The 24343-nt window shown below is 37.8% G+C and overlaps 1 protein-coding gene across 3 annotated transcripts in view; it reads right to left on the reverse strand.

The window, feature by feature from the left end:
* Nucleotides 1–24343, reverse strand: part of USP54 (ubiquitin specific peptidase 54) — a 66520-nt gene that overhangs the window by 16912 nt on the left and 25265 nt on the right. For all 3 annotated transcript variants that reach the window (XM_065746586.1, XM_065746585.1, XM_065746587.1), the window contains exons 4-13: nucleotides 20654–20788; nucleotides 19033–19146; nucleotides 18827–18909; nucleotides 16917–17022; nucleotides 13968–14114; nucleotides 12015–12164; nucleotides 10456–10624; nucleotides 6858–7028; nucleotides 2636–2767; nucleotides 2010–2390 (exon numbers count right to left, since the gene is read on the reverse strand). In XM_065746586.1, the coding sequence (XP_065602658.1) occupies nucleotides 2010–2390; nucleotides 2636–2767; nucleotides 6858–7028; nucleotides 10456–10624; nucleotides 12015–12164; nucleotides 13968–14114; nucleotides 16917–17022; nucleotides 18827–18909; nucleotides 19033–19146; nucleotides 20654–20788 (1588 nt within the window). The remainder of the gene's footprint in view (nucleotides 1–2009; nucleotides 2391–2635; nucleotides 2768–6857; nucleotides 7029–10455; nucleotides 10625–12014; nucleotides 12165–13967; nucleotides 14115–16916; nucleotides 17023–18826; nucleotides 18910–19032; nucleotides 19147–20653; nucleotides 20789–24343) is intronic.

A 24343-nucleotide genomic window follows, 5' to 3' on the forward strand; every position in this document is an offset into this window, starting at 1 on the left:
TATAACTCAAGGAAAAGTATTAGATGTTGATAGGAGGTCATGATGTCCCTGGGCCAAGTGACAAACAACTCAAGGTGGACATGAACTGCTTCAGCTGAGCAACCCAAGTTGCCAAGACGTCTATGGGAAACTTCTGTGATTATGTTGTTCAGCCTGCCTTCAGCAAAGAGGGCCTCACAGGACTGCTTATAATTGTAACTATAGGTATTTTTTAGAGTAAGCTGTCCTTGATAGTCTATTCTGTTTAGCTAGCAAAGGTGTTCCCTTTGGGCAGTGCATAACACAGAGCCCACACTGATACGGTGCTCAAAGGAAACTACACTGTTTGAACCTTGAGAAAAGTAAAAGCAGGAGATGGTCTGTGGTGAGTAGGACAGGAAAAGTGCACTTTGAAGCAGGGGATGCCCTGCCAGCACTGCCTGTCACATCCGCCACCGACACATTCCTGCCTGGTTTCTTAGGATTAGGATGATATCAAAAGTTGCCTCCCCCAGAATGTGTTTCTCACTGCTGTTAATTGTTGGGAGTTGTTTTAAAGTTGTTTTTCTCGAGGCTCTCTACCAATGGTTGTGTGATATTTTCTATATGCCCCTGTCTTAAACACTATAAGAATAAGGCTGTCCAGGTAATTAACTGAAGCCTGATCACCCATGTATTGAGTCCTGTCGTGCTTCCCCGTCCGAGAGCAATCCACTCGGACCTGATATCTGCAGCAACAATATTTTTACAGCATTTCTGTAACATTAAACAACACTCTTCAACAAATCTGGTTTTGAATCTCTCATATTTAATGTTACCATATTTTCCCAAAGTATCAATCCAATCTGGAAAGAAAATCCCTTCCTCCCCATAACAGTTTGCATTCACACAAAATCGTTTTACAGTTACCCAACTCTGCCTTCAGTAATTCCGGTTTATATTGTACTCTGTCCTATTAACTCCAGATGCTACACTTTTTACATTATTTATTTTGCCATTTACAATGTGATGAGGGACATTTTTATTTAGAATTCTTTTTTATTGATTTTCCTGTATGTTCCCACTTGCCTCTTTACTTCCTTTTTCTTTTTACCTTTTTCCTTTTTTCCCCTTGCTTCTTTTTCCTGAAGCTGTGTTCTCTTCTACCTTCATATTCCCTTCATACATTTATTTATGCTGCTCAATTCTTTTAAACCTTTAGTTCCTTTCAGTTGGTGACAGCTGTCCCTGCCTCTCAAGACTCTAAAATTTTCTGCAAGTGTTCTCATTAACTACCACTCCACTGCCAGTCTCACAAATCTCTTCCTTCTTAACTATACACAGTCAAAATCAGCAGTTCCAAAAGCATACCAACAAAAAGAAACTGCTAAACACCTGCTCTCCACACCATTACAGTTTCAGGCACATCCACCTCCAGATACAGGAATAAAGTAACTGCTACCTTCATTTACAGATTAGGGGAAGAGAAGTAGGGGGATGGAGCAAGGGGAACAAGAGACAGAAGTGGTTCACAAAAGATCCATTCACCTTCAAAAGAACAGTAAAGCCAAAGTCTCTATGTTCAATTTGCATAGCTGCTGAATAAATAATCATAAATAAATGCTGGTAAATCATCATCAGCTGCTCTTACCCTCATAACAGAAGCTCAGTACAATTGCATGAGGTACTTGCTACGCCATATTTTAAACCATCACACAAAAATAACCAGAAGAAAAATTCTTATCAATAAAAAAGGCCACTCCAAGTCATGAACTTCCAAATACCTAACAGTCTAGCACTGGATTCATTTAATTAGCACAGACAGTTTCCCTTATCATCTTCTAAAATGTGAAATATAACACATGGAAAACAAACAGGTATTACACATGCAATATCCACAAAGAAACATCAAGGACATAAGTCACTACCAACCTGCATGCCACGATCAAAATTTCACTTTGCTATTTTCTATTTTACTTAAATGAAACTGAATAGCAGAACATTACAAATTCCACACATTTCAAAGTAAATCTTTCTTCTCAACCACTTACCTGCCTCTTCAGAGAAAGGACTAAGTTGAGTGTATCCACAATGCTTCCTCTTGTCTTTGCTGAAGATGCTGTCTATATTTAGAGACTCCCTCTTGGGTCTCCAGCTTGGCCGGTACCTGCTAGATGAACTGGATTTAGACTCACTACTGGTACTCTCGACTTCCCAGTCTCTAGAGTGCACAGAGAGGCTTTTTGAGGGCCGTGTTTCTGCCTGATCCATATGGCTCCCTCCGTGAGGGGAATTTTGGCTGGTTTGAGAAATTTGCTGTGGTCTGTTGTGGATCATATTGCTCACTGTCTCCTTAAATTCCCTCAGTCTGCTGGTGCTGCTGGATGGCTTGGGGGCAGCTCTGGGGGCTTGTTTCTCCTTCAAGGTTTCTCCTGTAGTTCATAAAAGAGAGAACAAAAGACACAAAAATAACTTCAGATTAAGCTAGCAGCCCTACTCACAGCATCTTCATACTGTCTTTGAAAAGTAAAATAAAAGGGGGAAAAAAAGCCAGAAAAGCAAAGAAAGAGATAAAATGCAGGCAAAGGTGTAACAATCAGAAACGTATATAAACAGTGAGGATCTTAAAAAAATTATAAAGAAATATTGATATTTTATATAAAATAGTGATTCTTGCCTTCACTATGGTATCCTGATGATTGAGTCTCATCTCCTTTTCGTCGAGACCGGCTAGAGCTCCTCTTGCGGTCTGCCAGTGAGCTCTTCTTGGAAATATGCCTCTGATTACACTCACTGTCAGTCAGGTGCCCTGAAAGGACAGAGGAACACAGCTGAGATGACAAGAGCCTTTGGACCGAGTGCTCTGTGTGCTGAGAACAGTAGGGCTCTTCTGCTCCTTAGGAGCTGCGGACTCTTCAGTGCTAACTGACAGGTTTGGTTATGCTTTTTCATCCACAAATTTCTGGTTTTGTCTTGGAGGTGAGGTATCTGGTTTAATTCTGTTTGTTTTGTTTTAAGGTCATAAATAATACATTCCCTCCAATGACTCTGATAACGAGAGATCATACAAAAGGAGAATAGTTGACTGTAGCTTGTCTTATAATGCTCTAAGAATACCACTTCCTTACTGTCTGAACACTTGGCTCAGTTTTAACAGCCACAAACAAAAAAATAATGTCAGGTTGCTTGGCATTACTTTGTTGAACGAAGGCTTAAACACATAAGCAAGTCAACATCTAAGAGAAAAATACTGCACATTGTCAGCTTCTCTGCACTAATTCTCTATCTTGCACTCTCTTCGCCTGTAGCAAAGGCAATCTGAGTTAGCTTAAGCTACAAGGAAGAAGCCTCTGTTGGCTCTCAAGGGCTACACCAGCTAATTCACATCTGCCACAAGCTAAGAACATACACACATCAGCAGCATGAATCAGCTGACACAGAATGTCCCCTAAACTACTGCTCATGCATCCTAGCATTTTCTCTTGCACATGATATACTCCCAACTTTTCTCAGATAAAAATGTCACTTTGGAGTATATGACAGTTAATTATGTGGTTTCTATATTATTATTTTCTTTATTTCATGGTTCTCACACATTCACAGTCCTAAGCCTTCAAGCACAAACACACGCATGGCTTTACTCACGTGAGTAGTCCCAAGCAGAGATGCAGGATAAGAAGGGAATTTATGAATAAGCTACAAAGACTTTTATCTAGCCTTAACATCAACAAATTTCACCTAGTACAGGATGACAGCAATAGAAAATCTCTACTACTCAACTGTGGATTAATAGCCCCCAGGCTACGTAATTGGCTGTTCTGAGCCCGGTCCTTCTCTAGAAATTAACATCAAAATCAACAACAATTCAAGTAGATTTTACAAGTAAAATCATACTTTTAAACAGCTGAAGTAGAAATACACTTCAACTACAATCACTACAAAGGTGCTATAATGTATGAGTGGGAAGGAAACCAAACAATAAAAAGCAAGCTACACAAGACTTGTGTTTCTATTCATCTGCAAACTGGATAATGATTTTGTATCTCAATTCTTTAGAAACAAGCAAAATAAGTAAAAGAACTAAGGAAATAAAAGAGAAATGTTGGCAGTGAAGACGGAAGATGTACAGGATTTAGTTGACTGAGCATGAACAGCCAGTGCTTTCGGAGAAATCATTCACCCCCACAGCATGGACTTCTTCTAGGGACTGAAAGAACCGTAGTATCTTATACCTTGTAGTGGTTTCCCTCAAGATAAAAAAGGATTATGTTTCGCTTCAGAGTGCATAACTTCTCCAGTGAAAATTTTTTCCCTTACAGCTCTTTCAACTTAGTAAGAATGATTAGTTAGCACTCTTTGAGCACTGCAACAAAGACTATTTAGCTAGCTTAGGGTCTAATGGAAGAACATAGTTCAGCCTTGTAAAAACGAAGGCTGCTAGCAGTGCATAAATATTTCCTTCTCCTTGGAAATTTTGTCATATTGTCACTGAACATTTAACAGCCATAGAGGATACTCCAAGAATCAGGAGCCTGCAGCACACAGGTTACATTGTCTCTACTTCTATCCTCTGGAACAAAGACTAAAACCAATGCAATGCACCAACAGAGGATCTAACAGTCCCAGAACTACAATCTGAAACTTCACACGTTTCATTTAATTCTCTAAAATAAAAAGCCAGAATTTGAGTGCCCAACTGCACGTTTAAAAGGTGTGCCTTGCTGAATGCATTCCTAAATGCCTTATCCTCCATATGTAGGATGGCTTCAATGATCTCTTAAATAGTAGTTGTCAAAAGAAAGTTTTGTTGGTGGTTTTCTCCATTTTGTTTTATTTTTATTTTTTTTGCAAGGAAATGGGGACAGAATATGGCAAGAGAAAAATAATGAAATCAAACAGGTTAAGATAGAACATCCACTACTCCCTCCCACGGAAATCTCAGTTGCATGAATAGGGCAGCCAGAATACGCACTTTTTTCTCAGCAGCACAGGTTGGCAGGAGCAAGAGAGGGCTCACGCAGCCACCCTTCATGCTTTCATCCTGAAGAACCCAGGTATCTGAGGTCATATGACCCAGTGGTGGTCCTTCCCAGAAGGGCGATTGTGGGATAGGGTCCAGAAAATTCTGGGCTGCAGTAGTGGGGTAAATGGCCATTAAATGTAGAATCCTGCTCTCGCCCAGAACGATTCAATAGCAGCAACAGTTGACAGGTCAATGTGGATGGCTTCTTTATAGCCCCACGGATCACCCTTTGATGACTGAACAGTTGTATGAGTTGGCAGACTGGCTTTTTGGAAAGGTTTCAGGAAGGCAAAAATATAAGGGGAAAACATCCAGACAGGTGACTAGCTAAGGGGACATATTGACTGTAACTAAAGCAGAATCAGGGAAGATGAGGATGACTGAAATTAGGTGGTGAGAGATGGTCTAGAACTGAAGGGAATAACGTAGGACAAAATCAGTGGGAGAAGAAAGAAAAAGAAGAGGAGAGCATCACTAAAATATGACAGAACAAAAAAGTTAAATATCAAGCTTAAGCTGCTTACATGGTGGCAACCCTCCTACTACCCTCCCCTTTTTAATTTTTTAAAAATAGATTTGTGAAGAATTCTACACAGTAATCTAATACAATACACTTTCTGCTACTTTTGCAGACCATTTAAATAATACTCCATCAGCATTTTTATTTTCGGCTTCTCAGTAATCTTTGGATCAACGTAAATTTTGTTTCCTCACCACCCTCCAATTCTGCTCCAACTTTCCCTTCTTTCTCACACTCTACTGAGGACTATTACCAGAACCTACAGTGCTCAGTATTTGCTAAAAGGTTAGAAGTACCTTCAAGCTATCTGAAACCAGAGATTACAGTTACTTGAACTTCTGCTAAGAATAAAACAAAGTCTCAAAGAAAACTTTCTTGAGCCATTTTTTCCAGATTGTAATGTGAAACACTTGTACCACAGATAGTTTCAAATGAATCAAAGATGTCTAAGTGCCACAAGATGTGACAGCAACTACTTCACAACCAGAAGGACACAGTAGTGTGTTAGCTATTGACCCTGCTGCAACCAACAGTTGCTGATTCAATAGTTATTTCTTCTTAGAAAGTCTTTAAAAGAACAATAAACTGCAAGTGGATTCAGTAGGTCACATTTCTGATGCTCGAGAAGTCTGTCTTTGGCTCATGCACTGCTTTTTCAGAAGTGAAGTTAGCACTGCACGTAGAAACAGGATGACTGGGGTCACTGGCCATGAGTAATATAGATCTAAGCTTTCAGACTTCCAGTTCATTTCTCTTTTGTAAGAGAGTCTTCAGGCAGAATCTTCAGCTGCCTGAAGGAGTATGATGACACACTCTCTCCCAGCTGTACATTCTTACTTGTCTCCATAGCACAGGCAGGAGATAATCTTATGCTCCTCCCAGGTGCAATAAATACTGCCAACACACATGTCCATGGTACTCAAGTTTGGGAGATTTCTGGTGAGAGTTATACTTCTCCCAACAGTTGCAACTCCTGAAACAAACTGCCCATAGATGAGTATGTAGCACGCACATCACTTACCAAACTGTACAATGGTAGTGCACAACAGACTCCAAGTTCTAGAATTTTACATGACAAAGAAAGCAGGTAGATAGTAGATAAAGCGTGTAAATTCTTGCCTGGCTTGATAAAAGTCTACAAAAGCCAGCCATATTTAAAACTATTTGAAAATATTTAAACTTTAAAATTGTGCTACTCTTCGGAATTACGATGGTTAATCGCAAACCAAAACCATATAGGATAGTAAACATTGTTCACTATTCTGTTATGGGTTGTATAAGAAGAGATTCTTCATTGGGTTCCACTGTAGTCATATTTAATATCAGTGATTACCGAGATACAAATTTATCTGCTACCTGTGTCCCTGCTGCTTTGAGAAGCTGCATCATTGTCCACGTTGTAGATGACCGTCCCCTGTGAGTCAGAAGAGAAGTGACTGACCACAGACTCATGGTGTGCCTGTTTATAAGGATAGCTGTCTGTAGAGGAATCTGTTCTGGTATCACTTGAGATGGAAGGTTCTCTCCCTAGAAAATAAAGTAACATCAAATTTCAATTTCTTGGGGCTCTTATAAGGAGTCAAGTGAGGCTAAAGAGAGAAAACAGGAAGAGAGGAAACTATACAGGTTAAACTCAAAAAGCAGAGGACCAAACATATAAACACAGATCTCAGAACACTTGATCTTACAGAAAATGTCCTTTCCTGTGAGAAGATGAAGAAGGTGTCATACGTTCTTAAAATCTTTAGTTCTCATCTCTCTGATTACTCCAAGTTTTTCAAATCTACTTATTATGCAAAATTAAACTACATCCTTTGGACTGCCAAATACATTCTAGCACCACACTGAAGTTGTTCTTTATTAAGTTTTAACTCGGTCAAATGTAATTTAAGTATGAAATACACTGCCTTAGGGGAAGTCAAAGTTAAAGAAAATTAGTCAAGTACAAAATATTAATAGATAACAAGAACACAACAAGTCATAATAATTAACATCCTTTATCTATTACGAATCAAAAGACTAACAAACTTAACACTGAGATTGTATCTCCATAGGTCTCTCTGAAAGTCATGCCTCCTTTTTTATTTCAATGGAAACTACAACAATTACAAAGAGTACATTAACACTAAACTTGGCCTGAGGGTACTGTGTATTTTGGTGAGAGCAAGTTCTGTAGCAGTTGTCTTACTAAAGGCAAAATAATAGCTTTAATAATCAGAAGCTTCTCCCTAACTCCTTACTGGTTGAAAACCTTATTTATCTAAAGAAACACAGAACACAGCCATTACAGGAAGTAACAGACACAGAAAGAAAAGTGAATGTAGGAAAAAGGAATTGTGCTCTGGAGCTAAGTACTAGAGTACAATCTGTAAACTGAAGTCTCTACTCAACAGAAAATCACAGAATCTTCAGAGTTGGAAGGGACCTCTGAGGATCATCTAACTCCCCTGCAATGAACAGGGTCACCATAGCTAGACCAGATTGCCCAGGGCCTGATGTCCCACCTTGCCTTGAAAGTCTCCAGGGATAGAGCAGCAACCACAACACTAGGCCACCCGTTCCAGTGCCTCACCACTCTCACTACAAAAGACCTTCCTTATATCTAACCTAGATTTACCCTCCCTGAGCTTGAAGCCATTTCCCCTTGTTCTGTCATCACAGACCCTGCTAAAGAGTCTGTCCCACTTCTTTCCTGTAGCTCCCCTTCATAAACTGAAAGGCCGCTATCAGGTCACCTCACAGCCTTCTCCAGGCTGAACAGCCCCAGTTCTCCCAGTCTGTTCTCAAAGGAGAGGTATTCAGTTCTGTGGATCACTTCTGCAGCCCTTCTGTGGACAAGTTCCAACAAGTCTATGTCTTTCTTGTACTGAGGACTCCACAATTGGACCCAGTACCCCAGATGAGGCCTCAACAGCGCAGAGCAGAGGGGACAGGATCACCTCCCATGCCCTGCTGGTCACACTTCTTTTGAGTCAAAATCCAAAGCATTAAGAAGAATGGTTCAGATTTCACTTCACAACATTTCATATCAGTATCTCTGACAATCTTTCCTCCATAATCCAGGGTATCATATTTTAATGTGAGTAGATGCATTTATCAACAACATTTTAGGTACAATATTTCAGTTCAGAAAAAGTTGTAGTTGCACTCAGAAACAAAATATTTTCCCAAAAAGCCATATTGGGATAGAAAACTGAATATCAACAAGGCTGAAAAAAAAACCAAAACAAAACATTTACATTTGAGAGGAAAATGCATAACGTATGTTTTTTCCTGGTATATCAACCTATAGTATCTCAAAATTTTTCAAAAATGTGTTTAATGTTGACTACTGCAGAATATAGTTGCGATTCACCAAGTTTTTGGAAATCAAAGAGCAGGTTACTCATCATAACTCAAGTTTTATCTGAAAGGAAACACCTTTTAGGATTTCTTTATATTTCTCTATTTTCATATTTTGCTTCCTGAAGTTGTTTTAGAATACGATATTAGATACTGAAGAGACACTGAGCAGAAGCATTCGCAGTGTATTTCTTGGAGACCAACCAGGAGAACCACAAGGCCTGTTTACAGCATATATCAATCTGATGCTTGTAGAGGTGCTCGCCACTCATGGATAGCACTGAAGGGCCTTTCCCCACTTCAGGCTTCCTGGTTTTCTTCAGAACAGGAAGATATGTTTACAAATAGAAAGCCATCTTGTCAAGTGAGAACTGAAGGTTTTCTTAACAGCTTTTATTTGCATTTATTTTAAGAAGAGTTGGGAGATTTGTTTCATTACTACAGGACTATCAATATATATAACTAAGGATACAGCAGATGTTCTCTATTGCTTCACTGATTAGGAAGCATAAAGCTAGCTATTGTCCATGAAAACTACAAAACATTCTTAGAATTACAGATGTAAAAATAGGCTAAAAACACAGGAAAAGCTATATTTCTAGTTTTGGCTTTGCCCTGTTATTCTTGACAAGCTATAAACACACTGCTAACATAAAATATTCTCTGCAACCATCAGAAGCAATCTTCTTTGCTAAGCCATTAATGTATAAACTTAAACTTGGTTTCTAGTCTTCACCTTATCCAGATTGCAATCGCACATTTTTCTCAGGATGTACCTATTGCTCAAATCACACTACTGTAGGTTGAGAAATTCAGTAACACAGCAGCCCACCTCACCACTAACAATATGTAGAGCAGACCAAGTTATCACCTGTAAAGCACATAATTTGGACACACCTTTTTAATTCAGTGGAGTACCTACAGTGCACAGAATTCAGGAAGTAGAAATATGTTACTGGCATCTTCAATGTTAAGTCTTACTATCTGCAGTTGTAGGTTTTTTTAAAATGCTAAACAAATCAAGTAAACACCATCAACATGCATAAGCCTTTGCCAATCCCTTTTCCTTCAGCCTCTCACAAGTCAGTTTTTATCTCAAACATTACCGATTCTTTTCCCTCTCTTCCTCCCACCCCCAGTATTTCTTCTCCTTCCCCTCAGATCCTTCCACTATCCCAACAAAGGAGGCATTTGTGATGTTTCCTTAATGCTTCCTTTCCCTAACCTCCCTCCCAACCTTAATCTGCAGCTTCCTTTGATTTTTATGAGTTAATGTAACTCAGCTATCGTTTCCTTCCCTGATGGATTTATGAACTCAGCACATGAATTCATGAGGTTTTGTTCCTCTAGAGCCAACTCCACAACAGGCCCTTCAGGTTTTTTTTCCAGCTTTTCTCTAATGATTATTTTTATGTTTAAAAGATTACTATCTAAACAACTGAACTGAAAGAGAGGTTCAAAGGTAAAAACCTGTAAGACCTCCTCAGAATTCTAGATCAGCTTTAATAAGTAATAAAATGCTAACAGAAATACATTCAAAACTAAAACTAAAAAAAAATTCACACGCAACAGTACAGCATAAAGGAATAAGCATGCAGTCCAGAATGTTTACCTGAGTCTTCACTATCATAGCAAGTCCTACTATATTGCTGTATATCCACTTGAGGTGGCAAGTCTTGTGTTGATACTGGGGTTCCTCTTGGATCAGCATACAGCAGCAGTAAAGGCTGATAGTGACCCTTAATACATTTTGTCACAACATCTTTCCATTTTGGACCAATCTGAATTAACAACAACCAAAAAATATTAATAAGATTTTGTCATAATTTTCTGCAATAAGGTCTCTTCTCCACCCCACTCTTGGGGAACACTCTGACATTCTTTAACTCCTTCTACATCCAATACCGAGGAAGACAAATTAAGACTGCTGATCACATGTTGAAAAATACTTCAAGAAGAACATTACTTCTAATATCTAACTGTAAGTAAACTATCACTTAAAACTGGCATTTCATTCCTCCAAGACTCAGCTTATCTGAGAAAAAGTTATCACTTACAGCACCAGCTGGTCAAGAATACATTTGGAACGCAGTGGAACCAGCTCAATTAAAACAGATATTCACCATTTTAAGACATAATTATATTTTTTGCTAAAACTATTACTACAAAAATAACCCTTCCCTTTCAGAGGGTTTGGTTTCTTTGTTGTTACTGGCTTTTGTTTTCTTTTAATAAACAGCTATCCATTCCTTCAAACATTCAACCTTTGCATCAGTCAAAACAGAAGACCAGTTAAAGTTCTTTAATCCTTCCATTACTATAAACAAAATAGACAGTAAAAAAAAAATTACAGCTCCAGAGTTACAGCAAATTTAAGTCAAATCTAACCACTTGTGAACCTGTTCTGCTGTGAAAATGAACTCCACAAGCATTTTGAAAGATGAGGTAATTATCACTGCCATATCATCTCAGAAATCTTCCCCATGTACAAATACAGACTTCATTACATCTTCTCAAAAAAAAAATTGCTCCATATGCTGTTAATTCAACAAAAGCACTGCAGTACCTATCACTGGCAGTTTTGCTGCAGACAAATGTGACCGAGAATGAATGGAAGAATTAGTTTTCCCTTTGAGACTGCACTTGGCACAACTACAAGAGAAAACTTTCTCATGTTTGAGCCTCCTTGACTAGAACGAATAAAAGGAAAGTGATGTGAAATTAAGTAAAACAAACTAATGTGATGTAGTGACACTGTGCCAAGATCCAAGCACTAGTATATGGAATGTCAAGGACTTCATGCTTGGTGAAAAGAAAAGAAAGGAACAAACAAGTGGAAAATCTGTTGTTGCCAGCAACTACCAGGGAAGACTGGCATCTAGACAGTTCAATAAGCAACCCTCAAAGCCCACACTAAGAGATGCACGTTAGCCTTGTGCAGAAACAATAGGTTTCAAACAACATGAAAGTAAGAACACAACAAAACTAAGAATAGGGCATTTCTGAGATTTCTGGTATGCTTTACTTTACTCCTGAAAAGGTGCAAGACTATCAGTCTTGAGTGGGAAAATAAGATTAAATTTCTCAAAATCTTTAAAGAACAGTAAGGATCTGTACACAAGTAGTTAGCAAATTTCAAAGAGACTGTTTTCCTAAACATTATTTTCCTACCTCTTTGACGTGAGCATCATCGAAGTACATCCATTTACGAATTTTAGTTTGGAAGAAGAAAGTAGAGTAATGTTTTCCATAGTAACAAATCATTCCCACCAAATACAGCTCTGAGTGTTTTGCTCTGTCATCAGTTACTCTGAAGAAGAGCTTCAAGAAGGGAGATAAAAGTGAAAGTCAAAGACCAATAAAATAACACAGTATTTTACACACTGTCCTATGTTTGAAGACCATGAAGTAATTTATAGAGGCATCAGTTCTTACTTCAAGAGACAGAGAAAATAAGACAACGAAGTCTAAAGTAATTAACGAACAATTCAAAACTATTCAAGAAATAGAGACATAGACTAGGATCAGACTATCAGCTGAGCAGGTGCTCAAGAACTGAGTCAGTCTTGAAGACTAAAAATCTTTAGAAGCAAACTAAGCACTGAAAGAAAGCCCCCATATATTCTCTGTATTATGCTCCCTGATTCCTTTAAATACTACTTAAATCTGTTATTTCCTTTTTACTTCGTGGAAATGATGCAGCTCTGACACTAAACAGCTGGCATTTATTTTTTGAAACATGCAGCCTTCAATTTAAGACAATATGTTTATTTCATCTTTTACATTATATTATAGGTCAAAAGAACTTGTCCCACATGAAAATCTGTTCTCTGATTTTAATTGACCATATTATATTTAAAAATATACTGCAGTAATTTTAGTGCATTTAGTGCCTTACTGTGCAAGTACTGCACTTCCCAAAATCACATTTTCATTAACTTGATTTAAGTATTTTAATACTACAGTAGGACACAGCTACAATTCAGTATATAAACAATTCAGCACTAAAACATCATCTAATTTAGATTAAGTAAATCTTCTAAAAGACAAATCCTATGGATGCTGTGCAGTAATTAATTTAACTTATCAGTCAATCAAGTAATGTCAGCCATCATCTCTGACTCTGCTCAGTTTTAACCAAGTCCCAAGCATTACAATTCCATGCTTAAAAGGAAAATATAGTTTATTGTTATTTAACTCTTTATATCTTCATAAATAGTAAACTTCTGCTCTTCAAAGTAAGCGTACAAATGTATTTTAAAAATCAGCACAAATCACAACCTAAAATTCTCTTATACTTCTACAGATGTTTTTATTCAGACAAACTGTTTTCTGGAGTTTTTTTTCTTATTTTCAAGAACTATACACAGTAATTAAATAAAAGTTGAGAATATGCAACAGTATCGGTCCTTTCATAATTTTTGAGAAGCATTTAGAAACAGATCAGATCTTTGGACCTGCCCTCTATTTATAGAAGCTAAAAAGATAAAGGTGGCAACTTTTTATTTTATTCAATCCATTACTGTGAATTACTATGAGAAAAGTTGTGTGTTTGGAAGTAATTAAAATGCATAGGTCCCTCTGAAAGTAATGTTTCCCACCAATTTCTATGAAAACTATAACATACAAATAAGACGATAGCACACTGATAGAACAAATTCTCAGCTACAAAATACAATTTTTCAACATAGTCACCACCATTAGCTATGTATTTTCTCCAGCGATGAACAGGAGCCTGCATTCTGTACTCCTAAAAATCTGCACCAAAGGAGGTGACCAACTATTACTGTTGCTGCTGCCTCATGGTGCTGACACCCACTGTTTGGTTGCCATAAACATTCTGCAAGCATTGATGAATGGCAGTGGGTGCCATTTTTTTTTTTTTTGCTGCACAAAGGAATTCAGTGACACACCTTTGCTCTTCATTTCCCTATCAGACACCATTTTATCAGACTGCTCCTCTGCTGCCATCTGTCACACAGCAACAAAATGTAACAGAACAGCGGCTGGAAGTCATACCTCTCCATCTCCACTGTCATACCACGCACATCCACCTCTGACATCATGGGCCAACATTCAAAATAGGAGGCATTAAATTCAGAGCAGGCCTCATAAAATACTCACATCTCCCAGTTTAAGGCAAGTGCCCAGGCTGTGAATAACATCTTCAGCCAGATCAGAGTGGTCTGAGTCCCAGACCAGGCCAATGGTGATGATCTGTGGAGAGTTCATCAGCACACGACGAATCCGTATCTTTTCTCCACAGTTACTCTGAGAAATTAAATAAAACAAAACATTGAAAATAAATCTGTTTATTGTAATGTTAGTGCTAGGCATTAACAAGTGCAAATTTCAAAAGTACAGTTTCCAATGCAGACCTTCATTGCTTATTTCTTGTTTTGTTTTCCTTTTTTTCCTTTTTAATACAGCTATCACTACTTATCAACCAGCCATTTCCCCCAGTCTGTAGCCAGAGCACTTGTCAGAGATAAGTTTGCTTCTGAAGTTAACACATCCCTCAGTGGTTCTTCCAATTCACCGTCTGTTGGAATTGTAGGCATCTTTAAATTATCATGAAAAAAAAACACCATCTGAATTAAGAGATTATCACTATAATTCCAGCAAGCAGAGAATTATCTTTTTACTACAGGAACAACTTTGATGAAGTCCCATTAGAGCACTCACTTCCCCCCTGGAGTGGGTCACGTGCTCCTCATGAAAAAGATCCCAGAAAAAAAAAATCTTCACAATGAGAATAACTTTTCATCTCTATGGGAACAGTTTCAAAATTGAATATTATCATTCCTGACACTACAACTGTGGAGGAGATCATAAAGAGCTCCTTCTCTACAACAGTTTAGAAAGTAAACCAAGTGCATGTGTGATTGTAGGCTTCTTTCCTTGATTCCAGATAGAAAATTAAAAGATTATGATGGTTACATGTAGATATCATACTTTTATAAAGATTATTACACTATTTTTTTCAAAAGACATTCAAAGTATAAGCAATTCTGTGGATTACCTCACTAAAATAAACAAAAATCAACTATCTTACTTTCAAATAGTCATCACCTTCGCTTCTCCTACAGCACTTTTTGCAGCCTTAGCTAAACATCAGTGAGAATGCTTCCCAAATAAACAAAGAAAGGGTCAGCAAGAACTGGCAAGCAATTTTACCCAGCTGATTATTTCAGTTACAAACCAGTTCATGTTGAAAAAGAACAGTCTTAGCCTTTCTACTAAGTAATCATGTTTTAGTTATTAAATATCTTTGACTTATGTTGTTGTTTCAAATAGGAACATCTTCATTTCCCTTACTCAGATAAGTAAAACCACATATTTACTAATATACCAACTCCCCCACCCCCCAAAAAAAGTTTAATATTTGAATGGACACTAAAAGTGAATGTTTCAGTGTAAAACACTACAGAGGGCTGGTGGTGCGGGAGTTAGTTATAGAATGGAAGTGCTTACAGCAGCCCCAGGGAATGGACACACAAGCTATTCCTGCTAGAGCCTGTTCTGATAAACTTCAGGCTCATGTGGCATTGAACAGTAGCATTACACAGATCAACAATTATGCAGCTGTTCCCTGCCCTAAGTATTAATCAATATGTAAAGAAGGTTGATGATGGCTTGGCTGCTCTTACTTATTTAAGGCCCTGGATCTGAGTACACCCAAATTAAAAGGTAGAATAAGATATCAAACTTGTTTTTAGAAACAAATCAAAGCCTTACGATTTGAAGGGAAAAAAAAAAAAGTGTTCTTAAAACCATTTGTATTTTTCTTAAGCAAATTGATGCATGCATTTAATTTAGTCAGATTTTGTTTGACTTTTATTGCATAACAGAATTGAACATTTTTAGGAACAGTAGCCTATGATTATCAACTTAGCATATACAGTAATTGTTTTTAAAAGGTTATATACCAGTTAAATGCAAACCAGCACTCACTTTCTGGTCAGCATCTCTCATACTAGATAGTATATCTCATTCAGAAATTTGAAACAATATTCCCTCTGATTTCTGTGACATTTCCTGCCTTTGACATAGCTCTTGCAGATATACTGGGTAGCCTAACAACCTTCACCACTGGAATAACCTCTGACAGTAAGAAGTGACTGTTCTCTTCCCCTCTGATCAACATTTTGGGTAGATGATGCGGGTACAGTATCAATAGCAAAATTTATTCTAACTGAAAGATTTTGAGGGAATTTGAATGGAAGATTAACCATACAAAACAACTGACCTTCTACATGCAATTACAGCAAGTGGTGCAAAAATTCTACTACCTGTGCCCCAGCATGGTACTACTGGGACAATTCTTTAAGAAATGAATACATCTTTTCTCATGCTATTATTGAAGATGGCACACACTGCTTACATAGGAAAAAAAAATCACCAGAGAAACTGGATGAATTTCTGGAACACTCTTTCTAAAAAGCCTAGCCAATCACTAGCCAACATGCAGATCATCCATAAAAAGAAAATCTCCACATTCTCTTTCACTTGTGTTACTTCAGATAAGGTCTGTGAAATTTCTTTGTAGGATAAAAGAAGAGTAATTGCTGCTTCATACGTTAGCATTGGAGGCTTCAGTAATCTTCAGTGTGGCTGAACATCAAGCACACGATAGATAGTCTAACAGCAATACAATATTGAATATTTTTTTAGCAATAGAATATTAATGAATAGAAACAAGCTGTGCACCCATTCCCTGTGGTCAATTTAGATATTTCCAATTTATTACCCTCCATCACCCTTTCCATTGGATTCTAACTTTCTAAAAATACTTTTCTTATTTTCCATCCAATCCATGCCTGTTCAACACTCATCTCTCTAGTCAAGGAAGCACTCAGCACACCAGGAGTTCTTTCCTTTTCTCCATTAAATAACTGAGAAGTACTGGATTCAAATCCAAAGAAAAATCTCATTTTCTGATAAGCATTTTTCAAGATTTAATTCATTGGAATGATGAGTTAAATATATATATATATATAAATATATATAAGTGTAATCTGTTAACTCTTTTGTCCTGTCTGTTCTGCTTGGAAGAAAACTAAGTATACTAACCGGACAGTTTCTCAGGTCTCCCATAGTGCTGGCATTCTGTAGTAGCTCTCCAAACATATCTGGAGTGGGTTTCTCACGTCTCTCCAGCATACAAATAGCTTGATTGCTTTAGTATAAAGGATAGGAAACAAATTTTAACAAAATATAAAAGCATAAAACATAGTAGAAATGCTTCCCTGAAAAGCTAAGAACCTTAAACATTTTTTTTTATTTTTAAGGTTGTAGTACAGAAAAATCATATGATTAAAAATGCTTCCCTTCAGCAACCACATCAATAAGTAGCACTGTAAAGCACATCCTTACTGAGGAAACTACAAGTGAAAAACAGCACAGCATTCAATTGATTTTACTGTCCAAAGTTAAAAGAAAAGTAACAAAAAGTACAAAAGAATATTTATGGTCAAAGTACTCTTAAGAGCTAAACAAACATACTACTCTTTTGGGGCATTCTTTTTTTAATATGTGCAACTAAACATTTGGGTTTTTTAATATGAAGTATTGAAAACAGTTAACATGATTATTTTGCTGCTTTTCTAATAAATGGCAGGTGATGGCCGCAAGGAGGAATGACTTCTAGCTTTACATTACTCCCAATATACTGGTAGTGGTATCTTTTAACAGAGACCTGCAGGAGAAGAAAAACTAATAGTTTTCAAGAAAACCTTCTGGGGCTCTGCCTCTTATGCAGGACAACAGAGTTTTTCATCCCAATCAAAATTTCAAGACAACACTCTTGCCTCCAGTTATGGCAGATTTTAAATGAGCAGCAAGGATGAGAAAAATCAGCTTCCCTTCTCTACAATTCATTCAGGAGAACTGTAACAGAGCTAGAGCAGCAGATCGTTTAATTAAAGGTCATGGCAGCCAACTAAAGATCAATTGTTATATCCATCTTCAGCATTAACAAGAGTAATCAAGGAACTCGTTAAGAGTAATCAAGACTCGTTAATCTTGCTGTACTACCTGGGTAGACAATGGACCAAACCCCCTTGGAAATCCACCTTGTCATAAGAATGATAAGAAGGTGAACCTGAATTGTCAGGAGATTTACAGCTGACAAACTATGCATGACTAAATTGATGAATTCTTATCATAACAAGATAAGCTCTGTAGATAAGAGAACAGTGAGTATAATTTGGTCTCTAAGCAAGATTCTGGAGTCTTCTGTGTTGTTCTTGTGGCCAAACTGTGAGTTGCAGACTGCAACAGTACAATCTCAGAAAGCCAACTGCATCCTGGGCCACATCAAAGGAAGGGTGGTCAGCAGGGCAAGAGAGATGATCATCCCCCTCTGTTATGCACTGGGGAGGGCCTCATCTGAAGTACTTTGACCAGGTCTGGGCCACCAGCACAGAAAAGATGTGGAGATGAAGCAGGTCCAGAGGAGGGCCAGAAAGATGACCAGAGAGCTGGAGCACCTCTCCTATGAGGAAAGGTTAAGGAAACAGCGCTTGTTTGGTCTCAAGAAAAGAAGACTTGAAGGAGACCTCATTGCAGCCTTCCAGTACTTGAGAGGGAGCTTATAAGCAGGGGGCAAAAACAAACAAAAAAAAGCAAACACAGGGATAAAGCTCTGGAACAGGCAACCCAGAAAGATAATGCAATTTCTGTCCTCAAACCTTTCCAAAACTCAGCTGCACAAAGCCCCGAGCAGCCTGATCTAGCTTTAAGTTAGCTCTGGTTTGAAATATGGAATAAATAGAAAAGACACACCAAACCGTGCCTAAGTTATTTTCAGTTCCACTAAATCCTCATGCCCTTTGTAGTGGTTATAAAGGCTCCACCAACTCTGACCAAATCACATTCCGGACAATTAGTGTTATGAATGTAAAGATCAAATGTCAATGTTAGCATAAATGAGAGAAGTTCTCTTCCCTGTAAAAAAAACAAAAAAGAATAATTGAACTCACCAAAGCGACGTTGTAGAGATGTAATGTACCATCTGGATGAAAGGTAACGGGTCAGAGGTGGCACCACAGCTGGTACAAACACACTAAAGAGAAAGAAAAAGTAACATGGCAAGATTTTTTTTTATGTGGTCCATGGCTACGTATAACTTTAGATTAAAATATGACACTGAGAAGTGGTGATTTGTATAAAACATTCAACATCTCACCTGTTCAAACAAGGTCATTGCAAACTTCTGATGCGAAACACAATGTGGTGCAGTGCAAATATCCTCCTTTGTCTCATCCGCAATGTGGAAGTGAATTCGCATTAACAGGTTTTCCTAGCCCAAGAGACAAAGAGTGAAAAAGTATCAAGCAGTTTCACATGTAAAAGAAATTGGCACATCTGATTTTTAAACACTATACCAAATAACCATTTATTTTAATTACTGGTACAGTTAAAGATTCTGTCATTGATCACTCTGCCCAACAGTCAAAACTTGATGGATTTGACCAAATGTAGCAGACAGAACAGCTCCACGATTTTACATTGAATGAAGTTCTCCTTATCAACACCAAGTAACCCTAAGATAATTTCTATACTATACAAGAGTTTCAAAATACGGTAAATTATCTACATTCCATGAAAGAGGGGGAAAACTAATACAGAAGTAGACTAAGTTCCACATGAAAAAAAAGCATAAAGTGTTCTAGACAACACCATCTGTTTTAAAGCTCTGAGGATTTATTTTCCTTTTCTTGCATTGCTAGCAACATTTAACTCAGACCAACAGCAATCTTCTGCCTTCTCTTCCAGGTAGCAGTTTTCACCACTAGCATGAGCTGTATGGATGGTTGATATAGGTTTGTAATAACCAGGTCAAGACTAATTATTAGGCAAAAACAGGCGCTGTCCTAGTACACTCTCCTCTTAACTTAAGAATCTAAGGTCTTCTTTTGCCACTTAAATCTCTGCCTTTTCTGCCCTAAAGGTTAAGTGAAAAACTTTGGAATTATCTCTGCCTTAAAGCTTAACCTCAAAAAAGAGCTTCTACCACTTTTAACCACCTTTGTTTCAGTACAATTAACCTAACAAACGTGACTCTGCTAACTCCTCTTGTAATATTAGGTGAGCTATTTAGATTAGATTTCTCGAGAAACAAACTAAATCAGAAGTTCCCACTGTACTATGTACAAACATCTGTTCACATCCTCAGCTGCACACAAAGATTTGACAAAATAGGCTCATCTCTCTTATTTCACTTTGAGGCTTTATTGTTAGGATCTGTGCTTTTCTATACCATCACTCTCTCAGTTATGGCATTCCACAAAAATAGGGTAGCTTGGGTAAATGGTGGATTTTCACCAATAACTTTATCTATATAAAGGCTACAAAAGAAGACAAGCAAGCAACTTCAACTGATAATCTTGCTGGTGTTGACCAAGCCTTTCCACTAGTGTCCAACCCCAAGTGTTTGCAAAAACCTTAACTGCTTTCTTTGATTGAAAACATTATGTTTGTGGGGTTTTAGCATCACAATCCACATCATAATTTTGAAAAGCACAGAGAGAACTTCTTATTATAAAAACAATTCATATCAAACATACTAGAAACTACAAGCAGTATATATGTGAAGCTGAAATTTAAGTATGTAATATTGATGTTTACATTTCAAAATCATTAGTGATAATTTTTAAAACAAATGTTGGTTCCCCAATGGACATGTCAAGCTTGGGGACTTCTGTCTTTTTGAGGATGCAAGGCCTATTACAATTGGGGTGGAGGGCTGACTGTGTAGTGAAGGAGTTAGAATTTATGCCTTCAAGTTATCTTTCAGTCATACTCACAAAACATTCAGCAGCATCATCCATGATGCCCAGCTGGAACCGCTGCTCATCCTGAAACGTCTTTGCAAGAGCTGTGCGTAGGGCATCTGAAGGCAGCACCTTCTCACTGCTACACTGAAACTGGTTGAAGATACCCTAGTAAGAAAACAAACAAACAAAAAGTTTATTCACTGTATTTTCAGGCACACGATGACTAAGTTGTCTGAAAACAAACAAGAAGCTTTTAATTCACATTGATGAAGTGATAAAGATATTTGTTCTGTGAAGGGACTACAATGAAAAATCCTAGGGGTTTCTCCTTTGAAACTGTTGCCTGCTTTCCTGTTACTTTCCTTCCTTTCCCTTCCTTTCATAGAGGAAAAGAGGAGAGGGCTTTGGGAGCCCAGGGATAGATTCCCTGCATTATAATCATCTTTAGATCTTCCTCCAAATTTGATTCCTGAAACAAATACAATGGACACCAAAACTTTTTCACTTTTTACTCCTATATTCCCAACTTGACTTTCTAACTTCACATCAGTAGCATTCTTCTTACACATGCCTTTTTCTCTCCTCTCTCAGACAAAGCTTTCCTAACTTTTCAACCCACAATGTGTTGTTCTCAATCTTTCAGGAATTTAACTTTAATAAGCCTAAGCAGGTAAGAATTAAATGATAACTGGGTCAGCATAAGGAGAGAAAAATGCATTACATAAACAGCACATCCTATCTATGTCCAGCTACTCACTTGCTTCCAGACATCTGTTATTTTCAGACCTGCATAGATCTCACAGCTCATTGAGTAATGACTTGCAACAGGTAGATGCAGTAGAACAATGCTTCTATAAAGAAGCATTACCACCTAAAGTGTGAGTTACATGCATGGAAGTTCAACATGTATTCCCAACTGAATACGCCCCAACTTTTACTGTGTGTGTGTGTATAATCTCCAAAACATTTTCTGAATCATTAATTTTCATTGTACCCTCCCACAAAAAGAGAGTATGTAAGATCCCCTGTAAGAAAAAAATTCTAGCCCTTATTTTCCAACTATTCTTACTCTAATTTTTATGACAAATGAGTATCTTCATCAGTGTTGATCTCAAAATTTTATTTGCCTCAAATATTTTCCACGCAACTTTCTTAAAGAACACACAAAAAGCTTGTTCTTACTATAATTAAAACAATGTCTTCAGTTGTTAATTACTTGACTTTTCTGCTTTTCTACAAGTAAAAGAGAACGAGAAAGATAGCTTCAAAGTGGTTTGTTGGATTGGTTTTCTTTCCAACCTGTGACAAGAACCTGTAGCAGCATTCACTCCTGTGTTACTTTTCTTCTTAATTACTGAAAGGTTCTCTCCAACATACTTACAATCAATATTCACTGGAAATAAAAAACCTGAATCTTTCTCTCCTTTAACTGCTCTTCTTATTTGCTTCTCATCAGGAACTGAACAGGTGAGTTGGAACACCTGTTAAATTCAGCTGCCTTGTAAAAATGCAGAACATTCCTGTCACTGCACAGCCATACAAACAAATCTCTACATCTGCTCCATTCCTGCCTATGGAAATAGTAGAATTTATAATGTTGACAGATTATCTAAACAGATGTAAAACATGCACCTCTCTTCACTGATGCTTTATTTTGGTAGTGCTTCCAGTGTTTATTGATGGATGAGGGCCCACTATGCTGAAGACGGTAGCTCTTCTGATACTACATTAGATACAACCTTTCCTCAGCTACCTTACATACACTTGTATGAAAACTGAATATCCAAGTCTGCTCTTAACAATCCTGATTCCAGCTTCTGTCAACACTGACAACAGAGTAAGTTTCTTGTTGCATCAGTAGATTTTCCTCATTTCAACAGACCCCAAAAAACAAAAGCAATGAAAAACAACTCCACCCTATTTGAGCTCTTCCCCTTAAGGGATTTAAGAGCGCTTAGAACTATTCATGACTGTGCTTCAGAAACATGTTCATTCCAGTTATCATTAGTCTCTGTTTATAGATCTAAAAGCTGAGGCACTTGCCTGGCAGTTTAGGAGGCAACTAAAAGGTGGGGAACTGATGGACACGTCATGGTCTGCCCCTAAGAGCTCAGACATGACTCTGCACTTCTGGCAGGGGGAGAACCAGCACAGGCTCCTCACGAGTTAAAAACAGAAGCCATCAACCAACCATATTTCAGGAAATAGCATACTTCACTTTTACCTGTAACATCCATAACAGTTACTATAAAAACACTCAGGAACAAAAATGTGGTCCTGATGATTATAAGCAGCTCTTTGAGTTTTCCAGAAGACCTTCTATTAATTTATTTATTTTTTGCATCACAAATAATTGCAGCCTTCATAACATAAAGCAAAGAACAAAAACATCTTTTACTAAACATAACAGCCAAGAATTATGAAATCAGTTACCATAACCTTAGAACATAAATAAACCAGTAACATTAATTCTTTACGTAAAATCAAGCAGCAAAAGACAGTGAACACAGTGTTGTTGCTGGTTTAGTTTGATGGAGTTTTTTGTTTGTTGTTTTTTTTGCTTTGGAAGGCAGATGAATCTCAGAGGGAGATAGGAGAGTTGTTTCCCCTTCTTATTTTTCAAGACACATTCTTTGCTCACCTTTTCTTCAAAGCAGGTCTTTCTTGTCTCTCAGACATAGATGGATGGGTGTGGCACTTCCTGCTGTTTCATCATTTTAAGTTATCTAAGTTGAATCTCCTTATTTTCAGATCTTGCCCTTGATTTACATTGTTAGTCACTTACATATGTTCCCCATGCCCGTGTGAAAGCCAGCTGGGTGCAGACCAGGAAAGCACTGCTGGTCCTGCTCCAGAAGTTTTCAGGACACCATTTATCCAAGTGCTGCTGGAGCTTAATGGGAGCTTCATACATGAAACATTCAAACTCTGTTCCCTTTCAAAAGCTTCTTCACCTGACAGTGAAAACTCCACTAGTGTATTCACAGCACTGATGCTGTCCCAAAATGGCCACATTCCACTACAGTTGAGGGTATCCTTAAAAGCCACAATACAAAGACATTACTAAATCTGTACTAAAAGCTTTTTGAACAAGAGAAGTCTTTCCTATTTTGCCACTTTTCAGTACCTGAAATCAAAGTAGCAGAACTGAAATATATATTTTTGAACATAGATATAAACATATCCAGGCTTAACATAAAGTGTGAGCAATTCCTAGTATTGAATTAACAACAGTCCTTGGATTTCTATGCTGATGATACCTTCTTGGAATGTTGGAATTAGCAAATACAGAAGAGTACAAGCATGAGATTTTTCAGACAGGGTGGATGTTTTCTAGTAACACTGCATCCCTGAGCCCTACTTAAAAAGTGAGCCGTCTCTTTCTCTCTCCCTTATCTCCTCCTCTTACAGATTTTCAAAGGTCTTGAAAGAGTACCACAGACAGCAGAATTAGGAAGTACAAATGATCCTTAACAGAAATAAATTGCTGAAGCCAATCAAGTCCCATCTGGTCCACATCCAAGTACTGTGTCAGGATCAGCTATATTCTTCACATAGTTGGTCTTATGCCAGCTTGCTCAGGGGCATCCAAAACTGGAAATTCCTTAACCACTCCAGGCAATCTGTTCCAAGGCCTCGCTTGGTTTGTTACCATTCAAGTGGCTATTTCTTAATTTCTAACTGGAAGCCTTCTGTTATTTGTACTACAGATTTGGGCTT

Source organism: Cyrtonyx montezumae, unplaced genomic scaffold, assembly GCF_038088225.1.
Source record: "Cyrtonyx montezumae isolate F1298 unplaced genomic scaffold, pur_monq_1.0 scaffold_4, whole genome shotgun sequence".
Taxonomy (NCBI): Eukaryota; Metazoa; Chordata; class Aves; order Galliformes; family Odontophoridae; genus Cyrtonyx; species Cyrtonyx montezumae.